Consider the following 24319-nt stretch of genomic DNA (forward strand, 5'->3'; position numbering starts at 1 on the left):
TTTTTGGGGAAACTTGTTTGTATGTGAATCAGCCCCTCACAGCTTTACACATTTGTTCTCTGCATGCAACTCCTATGTACTTTATTTTAATTGTTACCAAAAGATCTTGTGGATCTGTTCATGGGTAGTGAAATTGAATAGTTGCATGTGTTTATGAAAGCCACATAATGAATGGCTCTTCCCCATTGTCAGAAGATTTTAAAAGAGCTGATATTTTGGGTCACTGGATTCTCGTCAGTCTTCTGGTTTGAGCACGGTTTCTTTTTGCATTGCTTCTTTGAATGGTTATCTGATCATTAGTCTCCTTGCTAGGGGAAGAAAGAATTCTATACATAAAGGGGAAGAAGTGATGCAGCTACCATTCCATCAAAAATGGACTATCATTTAGTTAAGATTTTCTCTAAATAGCATAATAATTCCTATTGCCTCAACTAAACAACTTTAATGTTCTGTGTGTTTAGTGGTATGCTGTTCTGGATGGCTGTCTAACTTTCAGTGCACTATATGAGTACATTTAAGTGCCTAACGATCCAAACAACCTGCTTTTTAATTGGGATGTTATTGTCTGAAACAACTGTTTGAAGTGAATACTCTGAATTGTAAATGTGTCAACTTGGGGGTATTTTATAACTCTTCTTGCAGATTCTGAATGATAGCAAGTTTCTTCCTTCAAAACTCCTGCTTTTATTTTGGGGTGGGAATGTGGGGCACTTTCAGGCAATCTTTGGTCCCAATAAAAAGGGAAAATTGGCCACAAATGTATTTTGCACAGTTTGTCTCAGACAATATGAGAGAGATTATCTCCAAATGTGCAAATACTACAATGGATGCAGCTGCTAGTTTGGAAGATGCTCTCTTAAAACATAAGGAATGTTTTTCAGCTGAACTATGATTATTTTCTAATCTTTGAACAGAGAAGCAGATGAGGGCTGCAAAAAGCCCTTGGAACGATTGCTTAACATCTGGCAAGAAAGGAGTGTGTATGGCAGTGAGTTCATACAGCAACTGAAACTTTCTATGGAAGACTCCAATAGCCCCCAAACTAAAGGTAAATGCGTATTGCTTTGTTGTGTGCTTTACTTTGTTTTTTAAATTGGTACATGTTTCACTGAAAGTACTGTGAGGAGTTGAGCTCTGGGCTCCTGTAGCTGAGTTGTTGCCAGAGCTGGTCATGGCGATTCTTGGGGATTGTCTTGAGAGAAGTCTGACTTTTGTTAAACTCGCCATTCCAGTTTGCAAGTGTGTTGCCTTGTGGCTGGCAGTAAGCTAAACTTAAGGTAATTTCTGCTTCTGCTCACGCCAACGGAATACTCCAGGGCTGCCTTTTGATGTGAAGACAAGTAAGTAGGGTGCAGGGGACTGTTGCATCCACCTTGAGAGTTAAAATTGTCCCGCTTGACATCTCTGAGAGTGGTCAGCTGGCTTATTATAATGGTTTATTCAATATTGTTAGTGCTTTCATTCTCATATTAATTTTTTTAATTTTGCATAGTTACTATATTTTATTCTGATTTTTAATAATTGGAGGCTGGAATATATGCCCAGAAGCTTGTCTGGTCTCTTTTTTTTTTTTTCTTTCTTATACCAGCTGATGTCATTTGGGGAAGTCAATAACTTTGCATCATTTAACATCTTTAGAACATCACAGTTATAACCTTATTATTACATGAGACAGATGTGAGGAACTGAGTATAAGCTACTTGCATTTACCGTGCTTTCATACTGCTTTGGCAGATACTGCCTCTTCTATAGCATCTGAAAATATTTAACAGGTAGTACTGTAATGAAAAGAGGGGAGCAGTAGGATGCCTAACCTATGGAAGGTGAGGGTCATTAAAAATCCAGAATCCTGACGAGTTCTGGTCAGGGGAATATTTGTCCGCTTCGCAGCTAAAGGAAGTGTCAGTGTTTTCAAATTAGCTAAAATCACATTGCTGCTTTGAGCAAATTTTGCTCTGTTCTCCACAGAGGTGTGATGCTTTGTGAGAGAGTTGGCTTAGTCATTAGTAAAGTGCTCTTATGCCATTCTTAGGTGGTGAAAACAAGCAAGATATGTCTACTGGAGTTGCTAGTTAATACAGAATTAATATGAAGGCATGAGCATTAATATGAGACATGCATGTGAAGACATACATCTGTGGCTGCAGTTGTGTGTGTTTTAACATGCTTCTTCAGGCGAAATTACTGGATGGGTGCTTTAGCAGCTTACAGCAGAGGCCTCCCAATTTTCCGCAATTTGTGTGACATTCAGAAGGTATTGCTATTTTTTCCCCAAATGCTGAGAGACCAACTCACCTGGCCGAAGGGGCTGTGTCTGCTGTATCAGGACAGAGGGAGTCTCTGCTCTGAGTGGTGGGAGAGGGGAAGGGTGGAAGGTGTACAGTCTCTACATGAAATAGCTCAAATTGGAGTTTTTCTGTTGTTTGGGTGCAGTGCGTAAGACACCTGTTTGGCTTGAAAGGATGGAATTTACATGGCTGAATTCCTATTGAACTCATTAACTGACGGTTTGCCCTGGTTTCGGCTGGGATAGAGTTCATTTTCTTCCTAGTAGCTAATATAGCGCTGTGTTTTGGATTTAGTGTGAGAATAATGTGATAGCACACGGATGTTGTAGTTGTTGCTGAGCAGTGCTTACACTGGTCAAAGACTCTTCAGCTTCCCAGGCTCTGCCGGGCTCACAAGGAGTTGGGAGGGGGCACAGCCAGGAGAGCTGACCCCCACTGCCCAAAGGGCTATTCCATGCCATAGGCGTCATGCTCAGTATAGAGACTGGGGGGAGCTGGCCTGGGGCAGCGATCGCTGCTCGGGGACGGGCTGGGCGTCGGTCAGCGGGTGGTGAGAGGTTGCATCACTTGGGGGTTTTTTGGTTTTGTTTTTTTTTTTTTTCTTGGGTTTTGTTCCTCTCTCTCTCGTTATTTTAATTACAATTTATTATTATTATTGTTATTGTTGTTGTTAATAATTTGTTTATTTTATTTCAATTATTAAACTGTTCTTATCTCAGCCCACGAGTTTTCTTACTTGTGCTTTTCAGACTTTCTCCCCCATCCCTGCGGGAGGGGGAGGCTGAGCAAGCCACTGCCTGGTGACTGGGGTTAAACCACAACAGTGTTTGCAACTGTTAATTTAAGGGACCTAGATAAGTGTTTCACAAGTGTTTAATTTTTAATCTAAACAAAATGATACTGTGTGTCCAAGAAACACAGCTGTGATTTCCTGGTGAGTTGGCAACCAACTGTTGCTCAGTGTCATCCTCCCTTTGGCTGGTGGTATCAATCCATCCTGCTACTGTTATCTTCCCAACTTAAAAATGTTTGTACAAAATCAAACCCTTCCTAAGTGTAACAGACCTTTGTCTGTGGGAAACAGAATGAAGAAATACAAATGTTTTAGGAACTGCTGTGTGCACATCTTCACTTGGCGAGAACCAGTTTTTGTCTGGGTAATTGGATATATTAATGTAGTGCCTTTTATTTGAGAGAACAGTTCAGGCCTTTTCATGAGTGTGAATATTGCTGCCTTCTTGTCAATTCATTGTAAAAAAAAAAAAAAATATTTCTAAACTAAGAGAAAAAGAAATTGTAAAAACTGAGCAGGGTTCTCCTGAGTTTTTCTCCTTGTTGTGACTGGCTTGTTTTCAAATTAGCTTCTTAATGGTAAGAGCTAGTTTCACATGGGATTTTTATGGATTTCTAAGATAAATTGGTGTTTGTCCAGTTTCTGGTGGGCAACTATCTATGTTGCAGAAGGCTTTGTTGTAGTTACTCTATTCTGTTTTCAAACAGCTGAACATAAGCAAGGTGGACAATAATGTGCCATGTTTTACAGATACAATGTTTACCATAAAAGTGGAGGGCCATAGTACACTGCTCCTCCAAAACCATTCTGACTTCCTGGTTTTGTGTACACCCGAGATAGACACAGCTGAGAAATAGGTAGTATTAGTATCTTTAGATTGGTACAAGGTTGTGCCGTTAAAACAAAACTTTGAAGCTCCTTAAGGGTATCTGGTGCTGTGATAATGAGTATCCTTTTCTTCAGCCCAAGGTATGGCAACAAGTCTATGCAGGTAGTTCTCTACGGCTTTTTCATATTGCAGTGTCTTAAATTCCCAGGCTGGTAGGTGCTGCTTTCTGAACAGGATGGCTCTGCTTGGGTTACAGAGCACCAGTTACGCTTAGTTGTGAAACTTGCCAAAATAAAGCAGAGTCCTGTATCAGTGAGGAAAGACATCTTTAAAGCTTATCAGTGTGTGTTTCAATGGTGCAGCTGATTTCTTGTTTCATTACAGCAAGGCCTTGGGTAAATGTATAGCAATTCAGTTGGCAGCGTGTGCTAAGTTCCTGCCATGGAACAGAATTGATTGCACAAGTAATGAAGCTTTCCCTTCAGAGGGGTGGAGGGGAAAGAGTACTGGCCCTTTCTAAGCGCTGTCTTCCCTAGTTTTGACTTCCTCAGTGGTGCAGCTTATTACCATATTTTAGTCTTTCAGGTTCCTTAAGGAAATCTGCATATACATGGAAATGAGCTTTTGAATATTTATATCTTGCTTATATTGTTTTAACTCTAAATGTGTTCATTAAGCTTGCATTTGCTTTCTCATTAATCTCATTTTTATTAGAATGTTTCTTTTTACAACCAGTAGGGAAGAGAAGAACCACCTATTTATCTTAAAGCCTGGAAAAATTAGGTTTGTAGAGGTTTGATGTAAAATCCTTTAGGTAATATAACCTATATAGCTGACACGTTTTCTTTTCATTGTCTTTGTAATAAGCAGTTGAAGGAAGTCCTTGAATGTGGTCTGATGTAGGAGTGTCGCACTGTAACACAAACCTGAACTGCTACCCATCTGCTCTGGTTGTGTTCATATTGCCAATTCTGGCACAGGAAGTCAGACCCGTATTAAAATATGGAGAAAAACATCAGAGAGGAGAGCAGGCAGGGGTGCTTCCAAGAATAACTGAAATAAAGGCACCTGGGGACAGGACTAGGTATAATTTTGGAGCAGATCAACTCCAGTTATGCTCGACCTAGGGGAGGCTACCAACAAATGCATGTTGTAATAAGAACAATCGTGAGTAATCTACCCTCAAAGAAACAAAGGGTTAGAACAGTTGGAGGGTACGCTGGACCATTAAGTTTCTCTTATTTTGTTCTTCTGTGTCTTGTGGTGGTCTTCTGTTTTCTTTGGGAAAGCTGTCTGGTGGTGGTTGTTGTTGTATTCAATGTTTTGTCCTAAAGCACTTTCCAGAAGTGTCTTTCATATAAGTTTACTTGGATCTTGCACAAGTTGCTAAACCCCTGGTGCTTGGAACCTAAAGCCTACAGAAGTTTAGTTTTAGTTATAGCTTTGGGAGACTTATTTTTTCTTATGCTGATTGAGGATGATAGCCCTGCCAACACATAAAAAGCCACTTAAATTCAGCTGGTCTACCTTTCAAGTAAACAGTTACCTATAGAACTTCAGAAGTAGAAACCCCTGGTTTACAGGTTTGCCTGTTATTCTAGAACTACAGTGGCTGTTAAATGGGGTTTCCTTGCATGTTTCCCTGTAGACAGAAGTTTCTGCTCATGCAACTTGTCATATAACTATGCTTAACTGTCAGAAAAGGCACATGATGTAGCTGTGCCGAAACTGGTAAATCCTCATGTGAATTAAGGACCACTTGTGTGTGACTTTTTTTTTTTTTTACATCTGAACCCTTTGCGTAGTTCCCTCCAGTGAAAGTCATCATCTACACGGGGAGTTCCTTACCATGTGGTGTGGCTGCTTCTTGAATGAGGAGATGAACGTCACCAACTCCTCATGAGAGAAGATGATAATTTTATATTGCCTTGAGATTAAAAAAAAACCCACATAGAAACACTGTTTTTAACAGAGCAAAGTTTTAAACTCATAGTTAGCCTTTTGAATGTGTGTATACAGATTCCACAGTTGGTTTCTTTTTACTGTGCATATGAGCCTGGAGTCAAATCAAAGAAGCCTGTTTACCTCTAAAACCAGTCGTTGAGAGATGAGAAAAAAAGGGTGAACACCCTAGATGGGAAGATCTCCCATGTTGCCAGCTTACAGGAAGAACTCATACTTTGTCACTAAGGTCCTTGACGCTGTAAGCTTCCTCAAGCCACTGGAGATGGTTTGAAGACTGAAAAGTTGGTGGAGGAATACCTTTACAGGTCTCTCTGGACACTGCAACAGCAAGATAACAACAACCTGGAGTTTCACTGCAAAGCTGTTATGACAGCAATTGTCTGTCATGTTGGAGACATGGAGTGCTTTGCTCTTTGAAGGCTTTTAGGGAGTAGTTCAATTTGAGCTGTGAAGAACACCCCAACAAAGCAGGAACGCTGACTTCATCTCTAGTAGTGGCTTCTCTATCTTCTTTATGTCCGTGTCAAGAATGGGCTCTTGATTTTCCTGGAAGAAGCTGTCCATATTCTACAAGGATATCTTGATTGTTTCAGAAGATGTGTGTTTGTCCTGGTTTCGGCTGGGATAGAGTTCATTTTCTTCCTAGTAGCTAATATAGCGCTGTGTTTTGGATTTAGTGTGAGAATAATGTTGATAGCACACGGATGTTTTAGTTGTTGCTAAGTAATGCTTACACTGGTCAAGGGCTTTGCAGCTCCCCAGGCTCTGCCAGGTGCACAAGGAGCTGGGAGGGGGCACAGCCAGGAGAGCTGACCCCCACTGCCCAAAGGGCTATTCCATACCATAGGACGTCATGCTCAGTATAGAGACTGGGGGGAGCTGGCCGGGGGCAGCGATCGCTGCTCGGGGACGGGCTGGGCGTCGGTCAGTGGGTGGTGAGCGGTTGCATCACTTTTGTTGTTGTTTTTTTTCCCTGGGTCTTGTTCCTCTGTCATTATTTTCCTTTTCATTACAATTCATGATGATTATTATTATTACTACTACTATTACTACTTTATTTCAATTATTAAACTGTCCTTATCTCAGCCCACGAGTTTTCTTACTTGTGCTTTTCAGATTTTCTCCCCCATCCCCGTGGGAGGGGGGAGGCTGAGCGAGCGGCTGCGTGGTGCTTAGTTGCTGACTGGGGCTAAACCACAACAGTGTTACATACCATTGTTGAATTCTGATCAGTTTTAGACGCCCTTAATGCTTGCTTTCCTCTTCTCTTGTTGGATTTGACAGGCTTTTTCAGAAGTGTAGACTGCAATGGTTAAATTACTTCTGGCTAGCAGATTTTGAAAGCTACCCAGGCAGGGTGTGTTATAATTTATGCCTGGCTTCCCATTCTCTTTCAGGGGTCCTTTTCCACCATATGCTCTTGAGCTTGAAAATAAGTGTGAGGGGTTTTTTCCATTTTGATGAAATGGAGGTCGTGTTTCTAGGATTCTTCAATGAGGTCTTCTGCTGCCCCTGTTTACCAATGCCAAAGGAAAAAGTGCAACAGTCCACATTTATGTCATGCTACTCATGCCCAAAATGCTGACTGCTTTGGCTGTGCTCCTTTGTCTACTGGCCACTTTGTCCCCTCAGCTGCCATTCATGCTCAGGGAACGGCCTCTCCAGGTACGCCAGCTAGCAACTGGTGCTTAGGACTGCAGATGTTCGTGCACCTACCTACCTTCAGACTGTTTCCAATCGAACTCGCTTGGTCTTGATCAGACGGAAAATTCAATGAATTCTGAATCCTCTGTGTTAGAGTAGTCAGCAAGCCTAATACTGTGTCTTGTGGTAGACCAGTTGGCAACACAGCAGGAATAGCTCTTCGGCAACTTGAATCACAATTCTCATTTTTGTTTTCACTTCTGTGCACACTACGGTCATGCATTCTTCTATTGATTATCTTGTGTTTATCCTTTGTTGGTTAATTACTTTATGGTAAGTGCACACAAGTGATAAATACTGATGGCACATTGTATTGGGCTACGTAACTTTAAATGCTCTCTTTGGCCATTTTGTCACCTGCACATCTCCTGTTGAACTCAGCTGGTCTCTTTTGCAGACCTCAGCGAACAACAGCCGTTTTTCTTCTTGATCTGGTGTCTTGCTTGTCAGTCAGATTATCAAGCACTCTATTACATCGGTTGTATACATACAATACTTAGACAGTACCTTTTTCTAGCCTAGATAGCTTTGCTCTAGCATGCATCAAAAATTCATTTGGTCTAGGGTGACTGTTTTCTGTGCTTCTTCACCTTCCATTGAGTACATCTGTTCTCTAACAGAGGTGCGTTTGTGTCTGCCTCACAAGGGTCATTCAGCTTTTTCCCACATGAGCAGGACATACAGCACCTCTGACTTCGTCTCCATTAAAATAAAGTTTTTCAGACATACGTCCCACTGGACAAGGCAGCCAAAATTCTGCATTTAAGGACAGACCTTTCTGTTTGCTTCCTCATTAGAGTCAGGCAGACTGATTTAATTTTAAATCAAGAGTGATCTTGGATTTTCCTATGAATCAAAGTATATATAAAATGTTTCCCTTGAACTCCATGATTATCTTGGCAAGACTTGATTCCATTGAAGAGATGTTCTCAAGACTCTGTCCAAAGCTTTCTCACAAATTAACCTGGCTCTTACAAATTTTGGTGGCAAGTCTGAAGAACGATCTCTCTTCTTCTGAAGGCTCTGTAACTGGATGAAAGGCTGCATTAAGACTTCTGACTCACTAAATAAACTCTCTCTTCCCTTTCAAGCTAATGTATGCTATGCTAAGGTTAATTTAACCAGCACCGTCTTCCTTTATGAAGTCCTTATTTCTGAAATGTTATAGGTTACCTGCTTGGAGATCGGGTCATGCTCTGCCCATGGCTGTTGTTGCTGTCACATCTTAGAGTTTTAGTTTCACAGAGCTGTCCTGAAGTCTTTATTTTGATGGAAGAGTGGAAGGTTGAATAACCAGCAGTCATTTAGTGGGACCACAGTGAGCACCTGCAAAAAGATAACTTGAAATTCTTCTGTCCATATGTATCTTAGCATCAGTGCTTCATTTCTACTGGTAGAAATCCTTGCCTGCATACATGGTATTAACCAGAGAATCTGAGCAGGATTGAAGACCTGCCATTTATTGACAAATAGGACGTTTGCTTGCCTTTCCTACTTTCAGTGCAGGAGGCACGAATATGTATACAGTGCACACTGCTGATATGAAGAGTGTATCCTTGTACTTGCACGTACAGAAATACATGTGTGGGCAAAATCAACCTTTTATTGCTGTTTTGCATTTGAGTGTTTGGAATATGATGCCAACATTAGAGTCCAACTGTGGTCATCCTTCTCTTCAGAGAGCTCAATCATTGGAGCATCTGGTAGAGGTTTCTTTGAAGTAGAGATAGTTAAGGTGGGCAGATCTGGCATCCAAATAAGGTGCTTATATGTGTCTTTAGTTGCAGAGGAGAAGAAGTCTTTAAAGCGGACTTTTCAGCAAATACAAGAGGAGGAGGATGATGATTACCCTGGGAGCTACTCACCCCAAGACCCCAGTGCTGGGCCGCTGCTGGTAGGTGGAATGGGTTGAGAGTGGGAGTTGTTCTGAAAGCCACCTCCTGTATGGTACAGCCACAAGGTGGAGCTGCCAACAAGTAAAATGCTTTTAATGGAGAAATTCAGTTGGGGCTTGACAAGTCCATGTGAAGTGGACCAGGTTCTTTTTTCATATTGAAACTGTGCCACTTCCAGGTGATTTCAGGTAGACTAAACCAGGGTCTGAGTAGTACTACCAGTAAAGAATCTCAAAGGACTGCTAGAAGAACAGACCATGTTTTAAATTCTTTCTGAGGACAGTGTGTAATCCCTCAAACCCAAAGCTGTAACACAGTTAAAACTTAATTTTTTTTGGTAGGACATCTCTCTCCATGAGCTATTAAAAAGTGCAACCTTTGATAGGTTTGTATGGAGTTGGTTAGGAAAACCAGTTCTGAATACTTTATTTTGAGGCTGACATGTTGGTGGTATGGAAATAGTAGGAATTAAATAGAGCATCACTCTGACCACTTAAGGCTACAAAATGAACGTATGTTAACCGTTGTCTATTTTAAAAGAATAAAAAAAATACACCATCCATCTGGTAGAGTGTAAACATTGAAAAATAAAAATAAATAGCAGTTGTCAAGGAAATAAGTGAGATTTTTTGGTTGTTTTTACCTCCAGATGCCTTGCAGCTTATGGTTTCTTTTGATAAGCTTTGTGTTTGTTACTGTTGGAAATCATTAGCAGTTTGGAAAGAAGTAGTAAATATTAGGTAATGAATTACTTTATTTTTCGGATTAAAAAAAAATTATTTAAAATTTTTCAGTGTTTTTGCTAGTTTTCAAACTATTGAAATGTAGTTTGAACATCAGTAGTGGTGTTTACAGGGCTAGTGTTCCAGTTTCAAAAACCTCCCATTAAAACTTCAGTATTTTTTAAAACAAAGAAGCAACGCCTTTTTCTTCCTGTTCAAGGAGTCTGTCTTTCTCCTTTTTTCTTTTTTTTTTTTTTTTTGAGCAGGGAGAAAATATCGTGTGTCAGGGGAGGTCCTCTTAAGGCTGTTCTCATCCACATCCGTTTTAAGCTAGGGTACGTTTTGAGTGTATTCATTTAAACTGACACATTTTTCCTCACTGCACTAAAACCAGCTGAGAGATGAAGTCGAGGGGATACAGTGGAGTCCAGTTTGGTTGCAGATTGCAGTGTGCTTCCAGCGAGCCACTTGAGCGGAGTGAGGATAGCAATGGCTTTGCAAGATCAGGACAATATAAAGTTTGCTTTAACAGGGATAGCTTTCATTGTCATCAGCCAGTTACAAAATTCTAAATCTTATAATGTTGGAAATCTGACACAGTTTTGTTTGGACTGATAGAAGTTTTGTTTGGTTTTTGGTTTTTGTTTTTTTCTGTGTCAGCATGCACCTTTGGAATAGAACAAAGGTGCACGTCCACTCCTAGTCTAAGAGAAAGTGCCAGGGATGCTCAGCTAAAAGATATAGTCCCAATTTGATGCAACACAAAGGGCTCATGGCTGTTTCTCAAACTGATGTGGTCATGTACTTTTCAGCTTTGTCTTAAATGATCACTTCTCTTAATTGGAATGAGAAGTTTTCCATTGCAGAGTCTAGAAAAAGATGATCCTACTGTAATTATGCATAAGTTCCTAAACAATAGGATATTGTCAACTTAGTGAATACTCCCTGTGTTAGGAAGCAACGGTTTAAAAATTACTTGAAAATATTCCAGAAATGGTTGCTTTCGAGGTGGGTGACCTCAGATGCAGTGGCCACATCCACAGGAAATGGCATGAAAGTTACCTGGTTTTAATGTTAGCTAACTTGTCTTGTAGACCGAGGATTTGATCAAAGCCCTACAAGACCTGGAAAATGCAGCATCAGGAGATGCAACAGTGCGGCAAAAAATTGCCTCCCTGCCTCAGGAAGTTCAAGATGTTTCATTACTGGAGAAAATTACAGGTATGAAACTGGAAGATGAATGAACATGAGCCCAAAGAATAACTTAAATCAAAGATAATTTTTTTTTTTCTTTCTAAATAATCACAGTGTATGGTGGAGTGGATTTCTGCTTTTGTGTCCTTGTTTTGTAGCTCTTGGGTAATTAATAGATAGCAATCCTATGAAGTAAAATTGAAGATGAAATGTATATAGCTTCTTCCATTTTTTTGGCTCGGACCAAGGCTTTTGTACTTGGAGAGCATCAACGACATTTTGCAAGAATGTAAAGGAAATAGGGCCAGAGTTCTCAAATGGATGATGGATGTATTTTGATTTTGAACACCTTGACTGTTAGATATTTTTGAGTTTTATCAGACCATGATGAGTGTACACATACTCCTTGATAGCTACGGAAAAGGAAACTCGCTACCCCCATTAGTCTGTCAGTCTTTGTTTAAATGGACTTTTGCAATTGTATTTGAAAAGTAATCTTAATAGAAGCATTTAAAGGTTGAACTGATTGGACTCTTGTTCCTGGAAGTAGTTTTAGTTTAGAACTCATGAACTGTCACTTATTCAGTCTTTTATAATATACTCTTACGGTATCCCACTGTGAAGTCTAGTGTGCAATTCATATGTTTGCTTGTATTGATACATTAGTTTTTCAGAGAAAAGAGGAATTTAAAAGTGCATACCATGTTTAAATGTGAAAGCCACCTGATTTGTTTAGCTGAATTCTGACAGTACAGCCTAAAGTTTTAGTTTAATTAACCTGTTTATAGATTTTCCCCCCCTAATCATTGACATCTCTGCAAGGATAAAATGCAGTCAATTCTGTCAGTGTCTAAAAACCACCATTCTTGGGTTGTTAGTCCTGCCTATTTCCTTTATATCCCCTGGGATAAGAACTCTCATTTTCCTGTCAAGCCAGTATTTATGAATGAGATGTTACTGTACGTGTGCCTGGAGAATTGTAGCCCTTCTGTCAAAGATGAAAGTTTTAAACGTTGTCCTCTAAATTACCCAACACTTTTGCATGTAGACAAAGAGGCAGCCGAACGTCTTTCGAAGACCGTGGACGAAGCATGCCTGTTACTAGCAGAGTACAATGGCCGGCTGGCAGCAGAGCTGGAGGACCGGCGCCAGCTGGCACGCATGCTGATCGAGTACACCCAGAATCAGAAGGATGTATTGACAGAGAAGGAGAAGAAGCTAGAAGTGAGTACTGATTACACTGGTGCCGGCAAGCCGATTGCCTCGCTAAATGCTCCCGCTTGACTCCTAATCTATGTGTTTCTCTCAAGGGAGATGATTCTAGGTGTTATCTTTACACTTGGAGGAAAACAGGAGTAAGAATGCAGTGTAAAAAGTCTGGAGAAGACAGATCTGCTCTGATGTTCAGTCTAGTATGTTTCAGTTCCAAAAAGTCAGCCCCCCTCTGCCATCATTAGCTGGGGGTTTTTTATTGGTTGTTTTTTTGTTGTTCTTTTCTGTATGGTTGGGTGCCCCTCATCTGCCTTCCCAGCCCCTTCTTGATAAGGGGGTGCAGTTTAAACAAGATCTTCCGGTATCCATCCTTTAACAGCCACTCTTACCTACAGCTTCTGTGATGGAGTGTAAATTGGGCTGATCCCGAAAGACGACTTGCATTTCCTGCCGTAGCTCCCTTGACCAGGGAGGGCAGGACACTGTAAAATGAGACTACGCCGGCTGGACCTGAGCACCAGCTGCACGTCCTAAAGCGCGTGCAGGGGCTGCGGCAGCCAGCCGTTTATCTGAAACGTTCTTTCTCGGAGGAAATTCTTTCAGCTCCGCATCTTGGGACTAGTGTGGAGGTTTAATTAATGATTGTGGTTGTGTGTCACTCTGCCATCTGTTAAAGTGCCCCTCGGTGGCACATTAAGGGCTTCCTCGACACTGGCGGCTGCTGGTTATTATGAACAGCTGTTGCTGGGTGGGACGTGAGTTGCTGTAGAGGACAAAATCTTCTGGAAGGAGACTGTGCTGTAGCAATTGCGGGCTCTGTTTACTGTCATGACAAACCTAATCCTCTGACAGCTAGGCAACATTGTTCTGAGGTAAATTTCATTTTGAATGTTTTCTTTGTTGTGTGTTTATACTAGAGTTTCTCAATGTCTTGTGACTGTGAACATGTTGCTTTTCCAGAGCAATGTTTTTTCCAAATCAGCCAGGCAAGTGCTGATGCTGCATTCAGAATTAGAGTGGATAGTTAATAATTCTATTAGCTTGTTTAGCTTGAATTTCTTCAAGCATAGTGTCTGTCTTATGACTGAGTCATTAAAAGGCACTTTCAGACATGGATATGAAAGATGCCATAAAACCAAATCCTGTTTAGCACCTAATTTATTTGCTGAATACTAGTGGAAGTCGTGGGTCAGGGTTTTTTTTTTCCCCTTGCTGAAAGGATGACACCTGTCTAGTAGAAACATATGTGTGTGCTTATATATGTACAAATATAGAAATGATAGACATATTGCTGTTTACTTTTTTTAAAAAAGGCAAGAAATAGGTAGCAAAATGCTGCACAGCAATGTTTTAAAAAGCCCAGAACAGTCCATAAATTTGAGTCAGCTTGAGACTGTGAAATTAAGAAATGCACAATGACAATGTTAAATTAAAATTTCTAATGCACTAGCTGAAATGTTGTGACAATTGTGGTGTTTTTTGTTTTGGAAAATATCCTTTTGGTAAGGAATGTTACTTGAAACTCTGTCAGAGGCGGAAATGTAGTCCTGAAAATGAAGCGGTTCACTGGCTGAGCTACTTTGTTGATAGGAATAATCCTGTTGATGGCAACAGGACAGGTTGCTTGCCCACCGTGAAGTGTAAACACATTCTTGAATACGTTGGAAACTAAAGAATGATCTTATGAAATATCTGTTTAGGTTGGCGTCTTTGTCATTCTGCCAAAACAAGGTGGCCTTACTGCTGTAGAAGTCTAAAATGAGTTGCAGGAAATGCCACTTTAGTACTTACTTAACATGAAGGCACAATTCACATTCATGTCAAATCTCAAATCTTAGCTGAGGGATATTGCCTGATTAAAGCATTCCATTGTTCTGGAGTTGCGGAGGGTTAATAAATAGTGGAAGATGTTGGTTACAGATACGGCAGGCCATATCTGCTTATCAGTTTTGTTTGAGTCTTTGATATTCTCACAGTAACGTTATTGATAAGCCTGGATTTTTCTTTGTAGTGCTAATAAGCATTTTAACAGAAGGATCTGAAATTCTTGTAGCAATTAAGAATGTATTAAAAATCCAAAACATTTACTCAGGCAAAGACTGAAATAAGAAAATAACTTAAAACAATCTGATTTTATATATCTTCTCATTGTATGCTTTGCTCTCTCAAGGTATCTTTTCCAGAATCTTTGGTACCATTGACCGTAAGTTTTGGGTTTGGTTTTTTTCCTCTTGTGAAATAAGTTTCCTGACTCTCAGATGAGATGGCATTTTTAGATAGGAGGTGGATCATTGACTTGCTATCCTAATCTAGCCAAGGCTGCTAGCTGGGGAAAGGGGTTTCTGATAGCAATATGACTTAGAGCTTTATTTTAAGATATGTCAACGTCTGATTTGGAAATCACTCTGGATATTTTTTGCATTTTATTTACTCACAAAGCAAAGTCTTTCAGTATGATAGCAATGGAAGTAGCTAATCTACATCTTTTGAAAAGCAGCTTTTGTGGTCTAAAGAGCTACAGTTGTTTACTAATCCTATTAATACTATCCCTCGTGCAACACAGCAAATTCTCAAAACATATACATAAACTCAGTGTATTTATGTCTAGTGGGCTAATGCTCAAAATACTTTGCAATGTCTGAACCCTGCGACACAGAGCTCTTGTCATCAGTTGCAGAAAAGCTGTTTAATTAAGGGACAATATGCTGAGAAAGGCGGTTTTGGACAACGAATTACACTATTACGCTTCAGCACTGATACAGACTGGCATGAGCGAGGATTGAAACAACGTCGTGCTGAGAAGCCGTGGTAATTTGAAGGGAGAAAGCTGGCACAGAGCCTGAAGATCATAACATCTGGACAAACTCTGTTTTTAGGGTAGCAATTGAAAAAATTGAAAGTGTAATAATTAGGATTACTTTATCGGGGGGAGGGGGAGATTGTGATAATTTGATTGTAGTGTAAAAGCGCTTAAAAGGTGAAGGTAGAATTCCTTTAGTTCTGGCAATCGGCTGCAGAGCAAAATCAGCTGAACCAGAGCTGATGCTGAACATCCTATTACAAGGCATATATTTTTAAGGGTAAATATTCCTTAGGTTAAATTACTGAAAGGTATGATGGAATCTGTTGTTCAGCATCTGAACACTGAATTTCTTTTTAAATGGTGCTTCATTTCGGTCAGAAGTTATGGGCTTGATACTACAGCTGCTGTATGATCTTCCATGGCCTGGTCTGGATCAGAGGTCAGCCTAGACTTTCAGAACAGGTGTCAGGAAATAAAATCCATTTTCAGGCAGACAGGCATAGAAACAGGAACTGGTGTTTCTGTAAGAATGAGATAAGATGTCTCCGTATCTCACATGAGTACTTAACTTCCAATGAAAGTTCTCTGATTTGTGTTATTTTTGGCCAGCTGCCCCTGTTACAATTACAGAGTACAATCAGCCGGCGAGGTTTTTTGTCCTTCAGCACTTGCGACTGCAGAACTTCAAGGGGAAGGATTGTCTTTTGAAGTCAGCATACCCTTTGTGAATGCACGGCAGGAAAGTGGAAGAAAATCCAGGGAATCAATTTGTGTAAAACTGAAACGCAGGGGGGAGATATCATGGGATTTCCATGTTGGTGTACCAGGTGACTAAAGTGAAGTCAACTAAATAGATGGGACTAGAAGAATCAAATGAAAGTAGTGCTAGAAAATGGCAAATTGTGTGGAAGCTTTATGGGTATCTAAAATAACTGCTGACAATAGAAAATTTGGAGTAAGCGGAGGGGGGGTATTTTAATCTAATGGGGAGAAGAGGAAAAAAATAGAGAGGAGACTGTGCATTCAGAATTTTTGTTTTGATTTGCAGTCGGTGATGCTGAGTTCTTCCCCATGCCCTCCATTTATCTTCTGTACCTGCATTTGTAAAAGGTGACATGAGGAACATACTATAGTGTATGCACTATGTATATATAGTACGGAGTGTGTGTGGGTATGTGTGTATACATACAAATGTATCTCTGTGTGTGTATGTGTGCATATATATATAAATATAAAGAACATACTGTATTTAAGGTCCAGTTTAGGGGAATTTTTCTGATTTGCCTGCACCTGAAAATTTGTGACTTGGAATCCTGCTGAGAGCTGTGGGGGTTTTTAGATGTTGGTGGTTTTTAATATTCATGGCTTCAAGGCACCTTTAATAAGGTGTTGAAGCTGTGCCCATGTGAATTTGCAAACCCTCTTTGATAATGCATCTCTGAAGGATGAAGTACAGTCTCACCTGAGGTTTTCTCGAGTGCCCGGCACTACACACTTTCTTGAAATACGATTTAGTTCGGTGGGTTAATATGCAATTTATTGCTGTGTTGCTTCCACTGCTTAGGTTTTTGTTGCATATTGCTGTTGGCATGCCTTTGTGGCTGCTGCTTTCCTCTCAGACAAGGATTCCTGGGTTGTGGTATATTAATTTCAGTGGTTTAGGCAGGGAACAAGAGATGAAGTTTTAGTTTTTATGCCAGGAAACAAAAGCGTCAGTATTTTACATGCATGCAAGTAGCAGGAGATAGCTATGGGAACTAGGCGGCCGAGGGAGGGCTCCTGCTCTACCCTGGGCAGGGCAAGAAGATCCTGAACAGGAGCACCCAGGCAAAGTGTGTCACGCTCAGGTCTATAAAACGGAACTGCTGATTGACGTGGCAAAAAGTGACTAACTGTACATCAGTATTTCCAGCTGTGAGCCAGTCGTGCCTCTGGGTGTGGGAGAAGAATGAAGGCGGTTTCATAGCGATACAATAAACTAACATTGCGGTGAATTTGGTTCTGCTGTGTGGTGTTTGGCTCGAGGCAACAGCTGTGTTTCTTTGCACAATGCAAAGATATAATTTCTTCACTTTGTAGGTACTTGTAGGCATTCATAATTATAGTAGTACTGCAAATTAAATCATACGAAAAAAATAAAAGCAAATAAAAATTGTCTAATATTAATATATAATGTTTTAATGCATTTTACTGAGGTGAGCCAGTATATAACTACTCTTTTGCTTAGCATTCAAAAGCATGAAGATGCTTGAAGAGAGGTGCATGTGTACCTGTTTGCTTGTGCCCTAAATGTTGATTTTTGTCATGAACATCGTTTGCACCCTCCCAATGTTTATTGTGCGAAGCATATAGAATCATAGAATCGTTTAGGTTGGAAGAGATCCGTAAGGTCATCGAGTCCAACCGTTAACCCAGCACTGCCAAGCCCACCACTAAACCATGTCCCTGAGCACCACATCCACACGTCTTTTAAATACCCCCAGGGATGGGGACTCCACCACTCCCCTGGGCAGCCTCTTCCAATGCTTGGCAACCCTTTTGGTGAAGAAATCTTTCCTAATATCCAGTCTAAACCTCCCCTGGCGCAACTTGAGCCCATTTCCTCTCGTCCTATGGCTTGTTACTTGGGAGAAGAGACCGACCCCACCTCTCTACACCCTCCTTTCAGGCAGTTGTAGAGAGCGATGAGGTCTCCCCTCAGCCTCCTTTTCTCCAGGCTGAACAACCCCCGGTCCCTCAGCCGCTCCCCATCAGCCTTGTGCTCCAGACCCTTCCCCAGCTCCGTTGCCCTTCTCTGGACACGCTCCAGCCCCTCAATGTCTCTGTTGTAGTGAGGGGCCCAAAACTGCACACAGCATTCGAGGTGCAGCCTCACCAGTGCCAAGTACAGGGGGCAATCACTGCCCTAGTCCTGCTGGCCACGCTCTTCCTGATATATTGCAAATGAAGCCAGGTTTCGTTGCCATTGTACAGTGGCAGCCCAGGCCAATTCTGAGAGAGCTTTTAAACCTTGCAAAGGCCAGTAGATGAGGAGGCAGCATCTCCAGCAGCTGGAGAAATGCTCTGCAGGGGCCTCTGATGCTGACTCTTCTATTGGACAACTTAAAAGTTGCCTGCAGTAAAGAGAACAAGGAGACGAGTTATGGTTTCAGAGCATGTAATTGTGCCAAGAGCAGAAATGCCATCTCTGGTGAAGCGTAATGAACGATGCCGCAAAAAAAAGAAGCCTTGTCAAATTTAAAAGACCAAGACTGTGAACAAATTTAAGGCATGAAAGTAAACTGTAGCTCTGTAAGGAAATACATCATTCAAGCTCTGATTCCTGGACCGCATCTTTCAGATGTGTTGTATAAAAACCTCAGGTTTGTTGGTTTAGTGCTGCTGCAAAATAAGGAAAACTGGCTTCAGTAGTATTTGTTTTCACTTTGCTTTTGAGGTGGGTTCTGCTGCACTGAACTTGTCAAATGGAAGAAGTTTCCCTCTGTTATCTGACTTCTTGCAGGGGCAAATTGACTGTGTGGCTGTTAAGAACCCCTCAAAGCGTTTGCCATGCTGACTGCACTGCTGCTTTTGAGTTCTGCCAGGTACTGGAGAATGTTCTGTCCCCTTGGCACTCAAACACACGCTCCTGCAGTCAGGATGTCAGGACACAGACGACGTGCTGTGGAGCTGTAGGCATTTCTACGCTCTTCTCTGCAGGCTTGTGGCTGCTTTGCCAAGAAGCCGTTGCAGCGCAGCGCTGGGCTTGCACTGCCTAGCCTGCAGAGGAGGGGCAGGGCAGCCTTGCTGCCAGGCTTGCGCAGCTGCCGAACTGCACCAGAGCAGATGCAGGTCTTTTTCAAGGTGGCATGCGTGTCCTAGACCAGCAAGTGTCCAGACAAACTATTTCAGAGGACTTTGGGTTCTGGATCAGGCCTCAAATGTGTCTGATCTCTCACTTGTTTCAGCTGAATTTGCATGGAAATAAGCAAATTTATGGATAATTCATGTTTTGTTTCCTGTTCTTTTCTCTCTTGGCTTTTGTGTGCATGTTTGTCAGCTGCCGCCTTTTGACCAAGACTACTTTTATTTCTAGGACTGTAGGGTTTCTTTACAAGGCAAATTAATGTCTGTTTTGTAGACAGACTCTTTAAAATTTGCTTTCTATGAGGTTTGGGTGGTTATAACTGATGTGGAGAAAGCTGTTCCCTCCCCACCAATTGAACTGTCAGTAATTCTGCTTGGCACACTGACCAATGCTTTCCACCGTCATGCGGGGAAGATTGATTTATGCTTATACAGTATGAAATACAGGATAGAATATGGTTTTAAAACTGGGCTTGCTCAAATGTGACACTTGAGAGAATGTGGAAGGAGGTGGGTTTGAAGGCAGGAGAAAAGTGCTGATGCATTGGAGAAGGAAAATTTTGAACTGCTTTTGAAAAGGCCAAAAGGAATAGCCTGGCAGAGGTGGGGTGAACATATATGTAGCATGCAAACTGGGCATCTTCTGTACAGAGTTGCTCTTGAGCACAGAACTGAAATCAAACAGTAGGCTTTTTTAAAAGTTACCTAACAAATTATCTATGCTAAAAAAAAAAAAGTTTGGTTGTCCTCTAGGTGTATATATACTGGAAATACTGATTAACAATAATCCATACTTTCTCAGATAATAAAGAACAACCTTGGGGGGACGACACATGACCTCAGAAGCAACAAACAAAAAAAACCCCTTGCTGTTCTAATTTTGATGTGCTGTGTCTAAATGTTCTGTCAGGATATAAGACGAGGACTTACATGTGCTGTTCACATACTCACTGAGCAGGAACTTGACTGTCCTCGCTTTAGAAAGCTTTTCATTTTTGGTAATTTTCTCCCAACACCCTTCATATTGGTCATTTCTTATAAATACGCTCTCATTGTGACATTATTATTCTAACATGTTTTAATGAGTATGTTTTAAAAGTACTTTACATAGGTTAAGTGGCAAGCAGCAAAAGCGAAGGAATACCTAATCAACCTTCTATATTAGTGTTGTATATTTAATGTTTTTAAATAGAGATTTTACATGACCATATAAACATATTACTGTCAAACCTCTTGCTTCACTATCTACTCTCTTCAAATTTTCGGTCAAGCCTCTGGTGCATTTTTTTTTCCCCTGACTTCTGTGATCTTTTGCTTTCACACATCTGTCTCAAGCTACAGCCTGTCAAAACTGAGACTGACTGGCTGCTCTTCCTATTCACTTTCTAAATTCTCATTAATGCTTAACTAGATGGTTTTTAGTAGATGCAATTGCTATGATAACTTACAGCATGTTACTGCTTGACACAGCACAGGAATGGAAGTGTCCAGTGCAAATTCTAAGCTAAAATAAAATGAAGTCTGTGCTGTGTAACTCGACAAGGTGAGCCAAGCCATGCAGCAGTCCTCAGAATGAATTTCCTGTCATGTCGGTTACAGTCAGTCTTATAATGTTCAAGCAAGGCTTCTTTCGAATGAAACGCTTCCGTTGGATTCATTCAGTGGAGTTTAATTCTGATTTTGCATTTGTTTCAAGGACTAAGTATCTAATTCACTTGGCCGCTGTGGAAGTAGAATGCTGCATACTGAAAGGGAATGTTGATTAGCAAAAGCATTCGTGTGGCACAGCGCCAGTTTTTTCTGTATCATCCTGAAACTCCTGCTTGCAGCAAAGATCTCATTATTTTGTATAAAAAAAGCAAATAGCATCCAAATACTATTAATCTTAATGAAAGCCTACTATGCAGCGAGGCAATTAGCTAGACACATGGAGTACAAACTAAGACCTCAGAAAGCAGTGGTTTCTCTTAAGCGCACTTCGTATTTTTTCAGTTTCATAATGGAGGGACCTTATGCAAAAATCTGTCAGATGCAGTTTCAAAGCATGTCATGGGCTACATGAAAAACATGGTTTCACATAAAACCTGCTTAAAGAGTCCTACATTGCAGAATATGGCCACAACTCGGTTTGTGGAAAAAGAAAAGCCCCCAAGCCTGGAAGGGGGTTACGTGTCTCTGGCTATGCATGCTCCTGAGTGGAGCTGAGGTATATTCCTGAATAGTACAAATGGCAAATACAAATAAACGTGCCTTGCACTTCATGTGAAGGATTGCATCTCCCTGGTAGGCGCTTCTTCCATGTTGCAGCAGGGCTTCAGAATTCTCCGCTTCTAGGAGCAGCTGCCCAGAAGTGACGGGCTGCCTCCAGGCTCTGTCTTTGATACTGTCTTTAGATCAGTGCCTTGGCTTGGCTTGGTGTGCCTGCCAGGTGCTTCAGGGCGGTCAGCACCCCCGACCCAGCTTTGGCATCCGGTCTCTCAGGTCCTTTACAGCTCTGCCACAAATCAGAGCAATGTTTTGGTACCAGAGCAGATGGAAAGTGTTAAGCATGCAGGAGACAGTTCTCTAATGTAGTCTGTGTTGTGTATCAAATCTGTCCAGCAAGTATTCATCCCTTCTAGGAAATCTTGGTTCCTGGATTACTGCCTTAGAACATCATTTCCATTCCTGAATTTAGTGATGTTTTTCTGAGCCAGTTTTTAATGGTTTTGGCGCTGTTGCTGCCTTTTCCTTGTGAGTATTTATCTTTCTTTCTGTCTGTCTGTCTTTCTTAACAGATAGGATTTAGGCCTCACTGCTTTAACAAAAACTTTTGTGTGGACTAGGAAATGCCTGCATTAACCTACTAGTAAGGTAGAATTACTTAGAATTAAACGGATGTGGTTATCAAGGTGACTTGATTATTTTTTTTCTTTTGTCATCATATATGTACAGAAGTCTCTGCTCAAATTGAGAAGGTATTTGTGATAGCTCAGTATTCCATGTAGCTCTCAATGTAGAGTATCCCCAAACATGGGATATGTTACGTGCAATATTCTCCTAAACGTTTGAAGCTGTCAATTGTAAATCTGGGAACAGGTTGCTGCTGTTAATATGTAGAGGAATTGCTCCTAGTTCTGTATGTTTGCTATAGCATAAAAACCAGAACAGAAGTACAGTTTGCATCCATCTTAGTGGTTCTTCATTTGTCGGCATGTTTTCTCAGAGCTGGGCTATCAAGCAAGGCATTGGACAGATTCTCACTCCCCTAAATAGTTCTATTAAGAAAGAAATATTGTTTGGATCTAATACAATTGTAATAGCCAGGTAAATTGTCTTCAGCTAAAAAACCATAATGTCCTAGTCCTAATTGTCCACTAGAAGTAGCGTATCCTGGTCCTCTTGTCAGTTTTGCCCTGAAAGTGGCAGGACATTAGCCTTCCCGTGAAGGCAGACGTTGCGAGACATTGCGAGAATTCTGTAAAAACAGGTACATCCCATGTACCTGTTTTTACAGAATTCTCATGCATGGGTCTTGACAATTCAAGCAGTATTTGAGGTATTTTCTTGGCTTATGCTTGGAACTTGCACCTTCTACCCATTTATCAGACTTGGAGGACTTGCCAGCTGCCTTGCCGTTCTTGATTTCTTTCCTATCTTTAGTAAGAATTACTACAGCAAAAAAAAAAATCTGCCGATATTAATTCTTGACAGGGTTTGGCATTCTTGAGAAAGCGCTGCCCTTTCTTTCCTGGCTTGATATCCATCACTCCCTGACAATGTCCTGAATCACTATTTATTTATTTATTTATTTATTTTTAAGATAGTCTTCTGGGGGTGGCAAAAAGCAGTCTCTGAATCCAGCCCCTTCCACCTTCGATCTGTAAGCATTTGGAATAGAATAAATATTTTTGCTGTCTGTATCCCATATGTGCAGGAGCTGGTGTTTTGCTGTCTCCCTGCCTCACGTTATTCGTGCCGTGCCAGGCTTGAGCAGAGTCTGGCATTTACCATCTCTCTCCATCCCCAGTGTTGGCTTCCACCTTCTCTTGCAGAAGCATGCTAAGTGTCGGAATGCAGTACTTCCATGGTTTTCCTCTTTATCTGCTTTTTTTCTGTATTCATGCTTAAAATTCTGGGGTGTTTTCCTGTTTTTGTTCTCCGTTTTCATAACATGACTTTCTTGACTTGCGTCCCTATTTAAGCATTTCCCAAAATGGTATGACTAGGGATTTGGGGTGCATTCTTATTTTGATCCTGATTCGTTGTCTTCCATTAAAACAAAACAAATCCTCGCAATCCTAAATTAATGGGCACACCTCCTCCTGAATTTTTGTTGGTGTTGCTCTCTAGGCTTGAGAACAGTACACTTGAGTTTATGAAGCTGGTAGAGCTTTGTTTGAACTTGATTATTTCAGTATCTATCCTATGTACTTTAACAGAAGTGTTTGGTTATGATGGTATGTTAACTCACTGAGTCTCATAAAAGGATTTAAGTTTGAAATAGGCTGTTGAAGGACATTCTTATTTGGTGCTGGCAGGAAGTTTATGGAATATATTTATATAGCCATTCTAGGCATAGGGGTATTCCGAGTTGTTGCAGTCGACTGCTGCTCTCACAATTCTAATTCAAAGTAATGAAACACAGAGAGTGTAAACTCATTGCTTGTAACCCCGCAGGAACTGCTCTGCTTTGATATTTGGAGAAGGTGAAGAGAATTTCCATCACTGAGAAGGTTAGAAAGACTGGATTAAAGTTGTAAAGTCTTCAGAAAGATGTTTTGATTACATGTGTGCCTAGTTTGATTTGATCTTCAAAGATAAACTTCTGTTCTCTGGTAAACTGTTCTCTTTGTCAAGTAATTAAGAAATGAAAAGTAAGTTAATATTACAACTGACTGTATGGAAGCCTATTCTGCATATGATTTTTCTTAAGCTCATTCCTTCCTGCATTCTGGAGATGCCACGAAAAATATGCTATGCATAGTTGGGTAAAGACTGGTGCATTCCAAAAGAAATGATGTGATACTGGTTTTTTATTACTTAAATAGCTGTCTTCTGTGACTGTTACGTAAATGTTTAGAATCAC

General features: G+C 40.9%; 1 protein-coding gene across 5 annotated transcripts in view; it reads left to right on the plus strand.

Moving 5' to 3' along the window:
* Nucleotides 1-24319, plus strand: part of RPRD1B (regulation of nuclear pre-mRNA domain containing 1B) — a 30330-nt gene that overhangs the window by 2412 nt on the left and 3599 nt on the right. For 2 of the 5 annotated variants that reach the window (XM_072879497.1, XM_072879494.1), the window contains exons 3-6: nucleotides 915-1048; nucleotides 9361-9473; nucleotides 11291-11417; nucleotides 12439-12614. In XM_072879497.1, the coding sequence (XP_072735598.1) occupies nucleotides 915-1048; nucleotides 9361-9473; nucleotides 11291-11417; nucleotides 12439-12614 (550 nt within the window). Of the gene's footprint in view, nucleotides 1-914; nucleotides 1049-9360; nucleotides 9474-11290; nucleotides 11418-12438; nucleotides 12615-12700; nucleotides 12893-12997; nucleotides 13022-23910; nucleotides 23959-24319 lie in introns of those variants that run through there. The other 3 variants (XM_072879495.1, XM_072879496.1, XM_072879498.1) reach the window with 3 other exon arrangements.

Source organism: Ciconia boyciana, chromosome 14 (genome assembly GCF_034638445.1).
Source record: "Ciconia boyciana chromosome 14, ASM3463844v1, whole genome shotgun sequence".
Lineage (NCBI taxonomy): Eukaryota > Metazoa > Chordata > Aves > Ciconiiformes > Ciconiidae > Ciconia > Ciconia boyciana.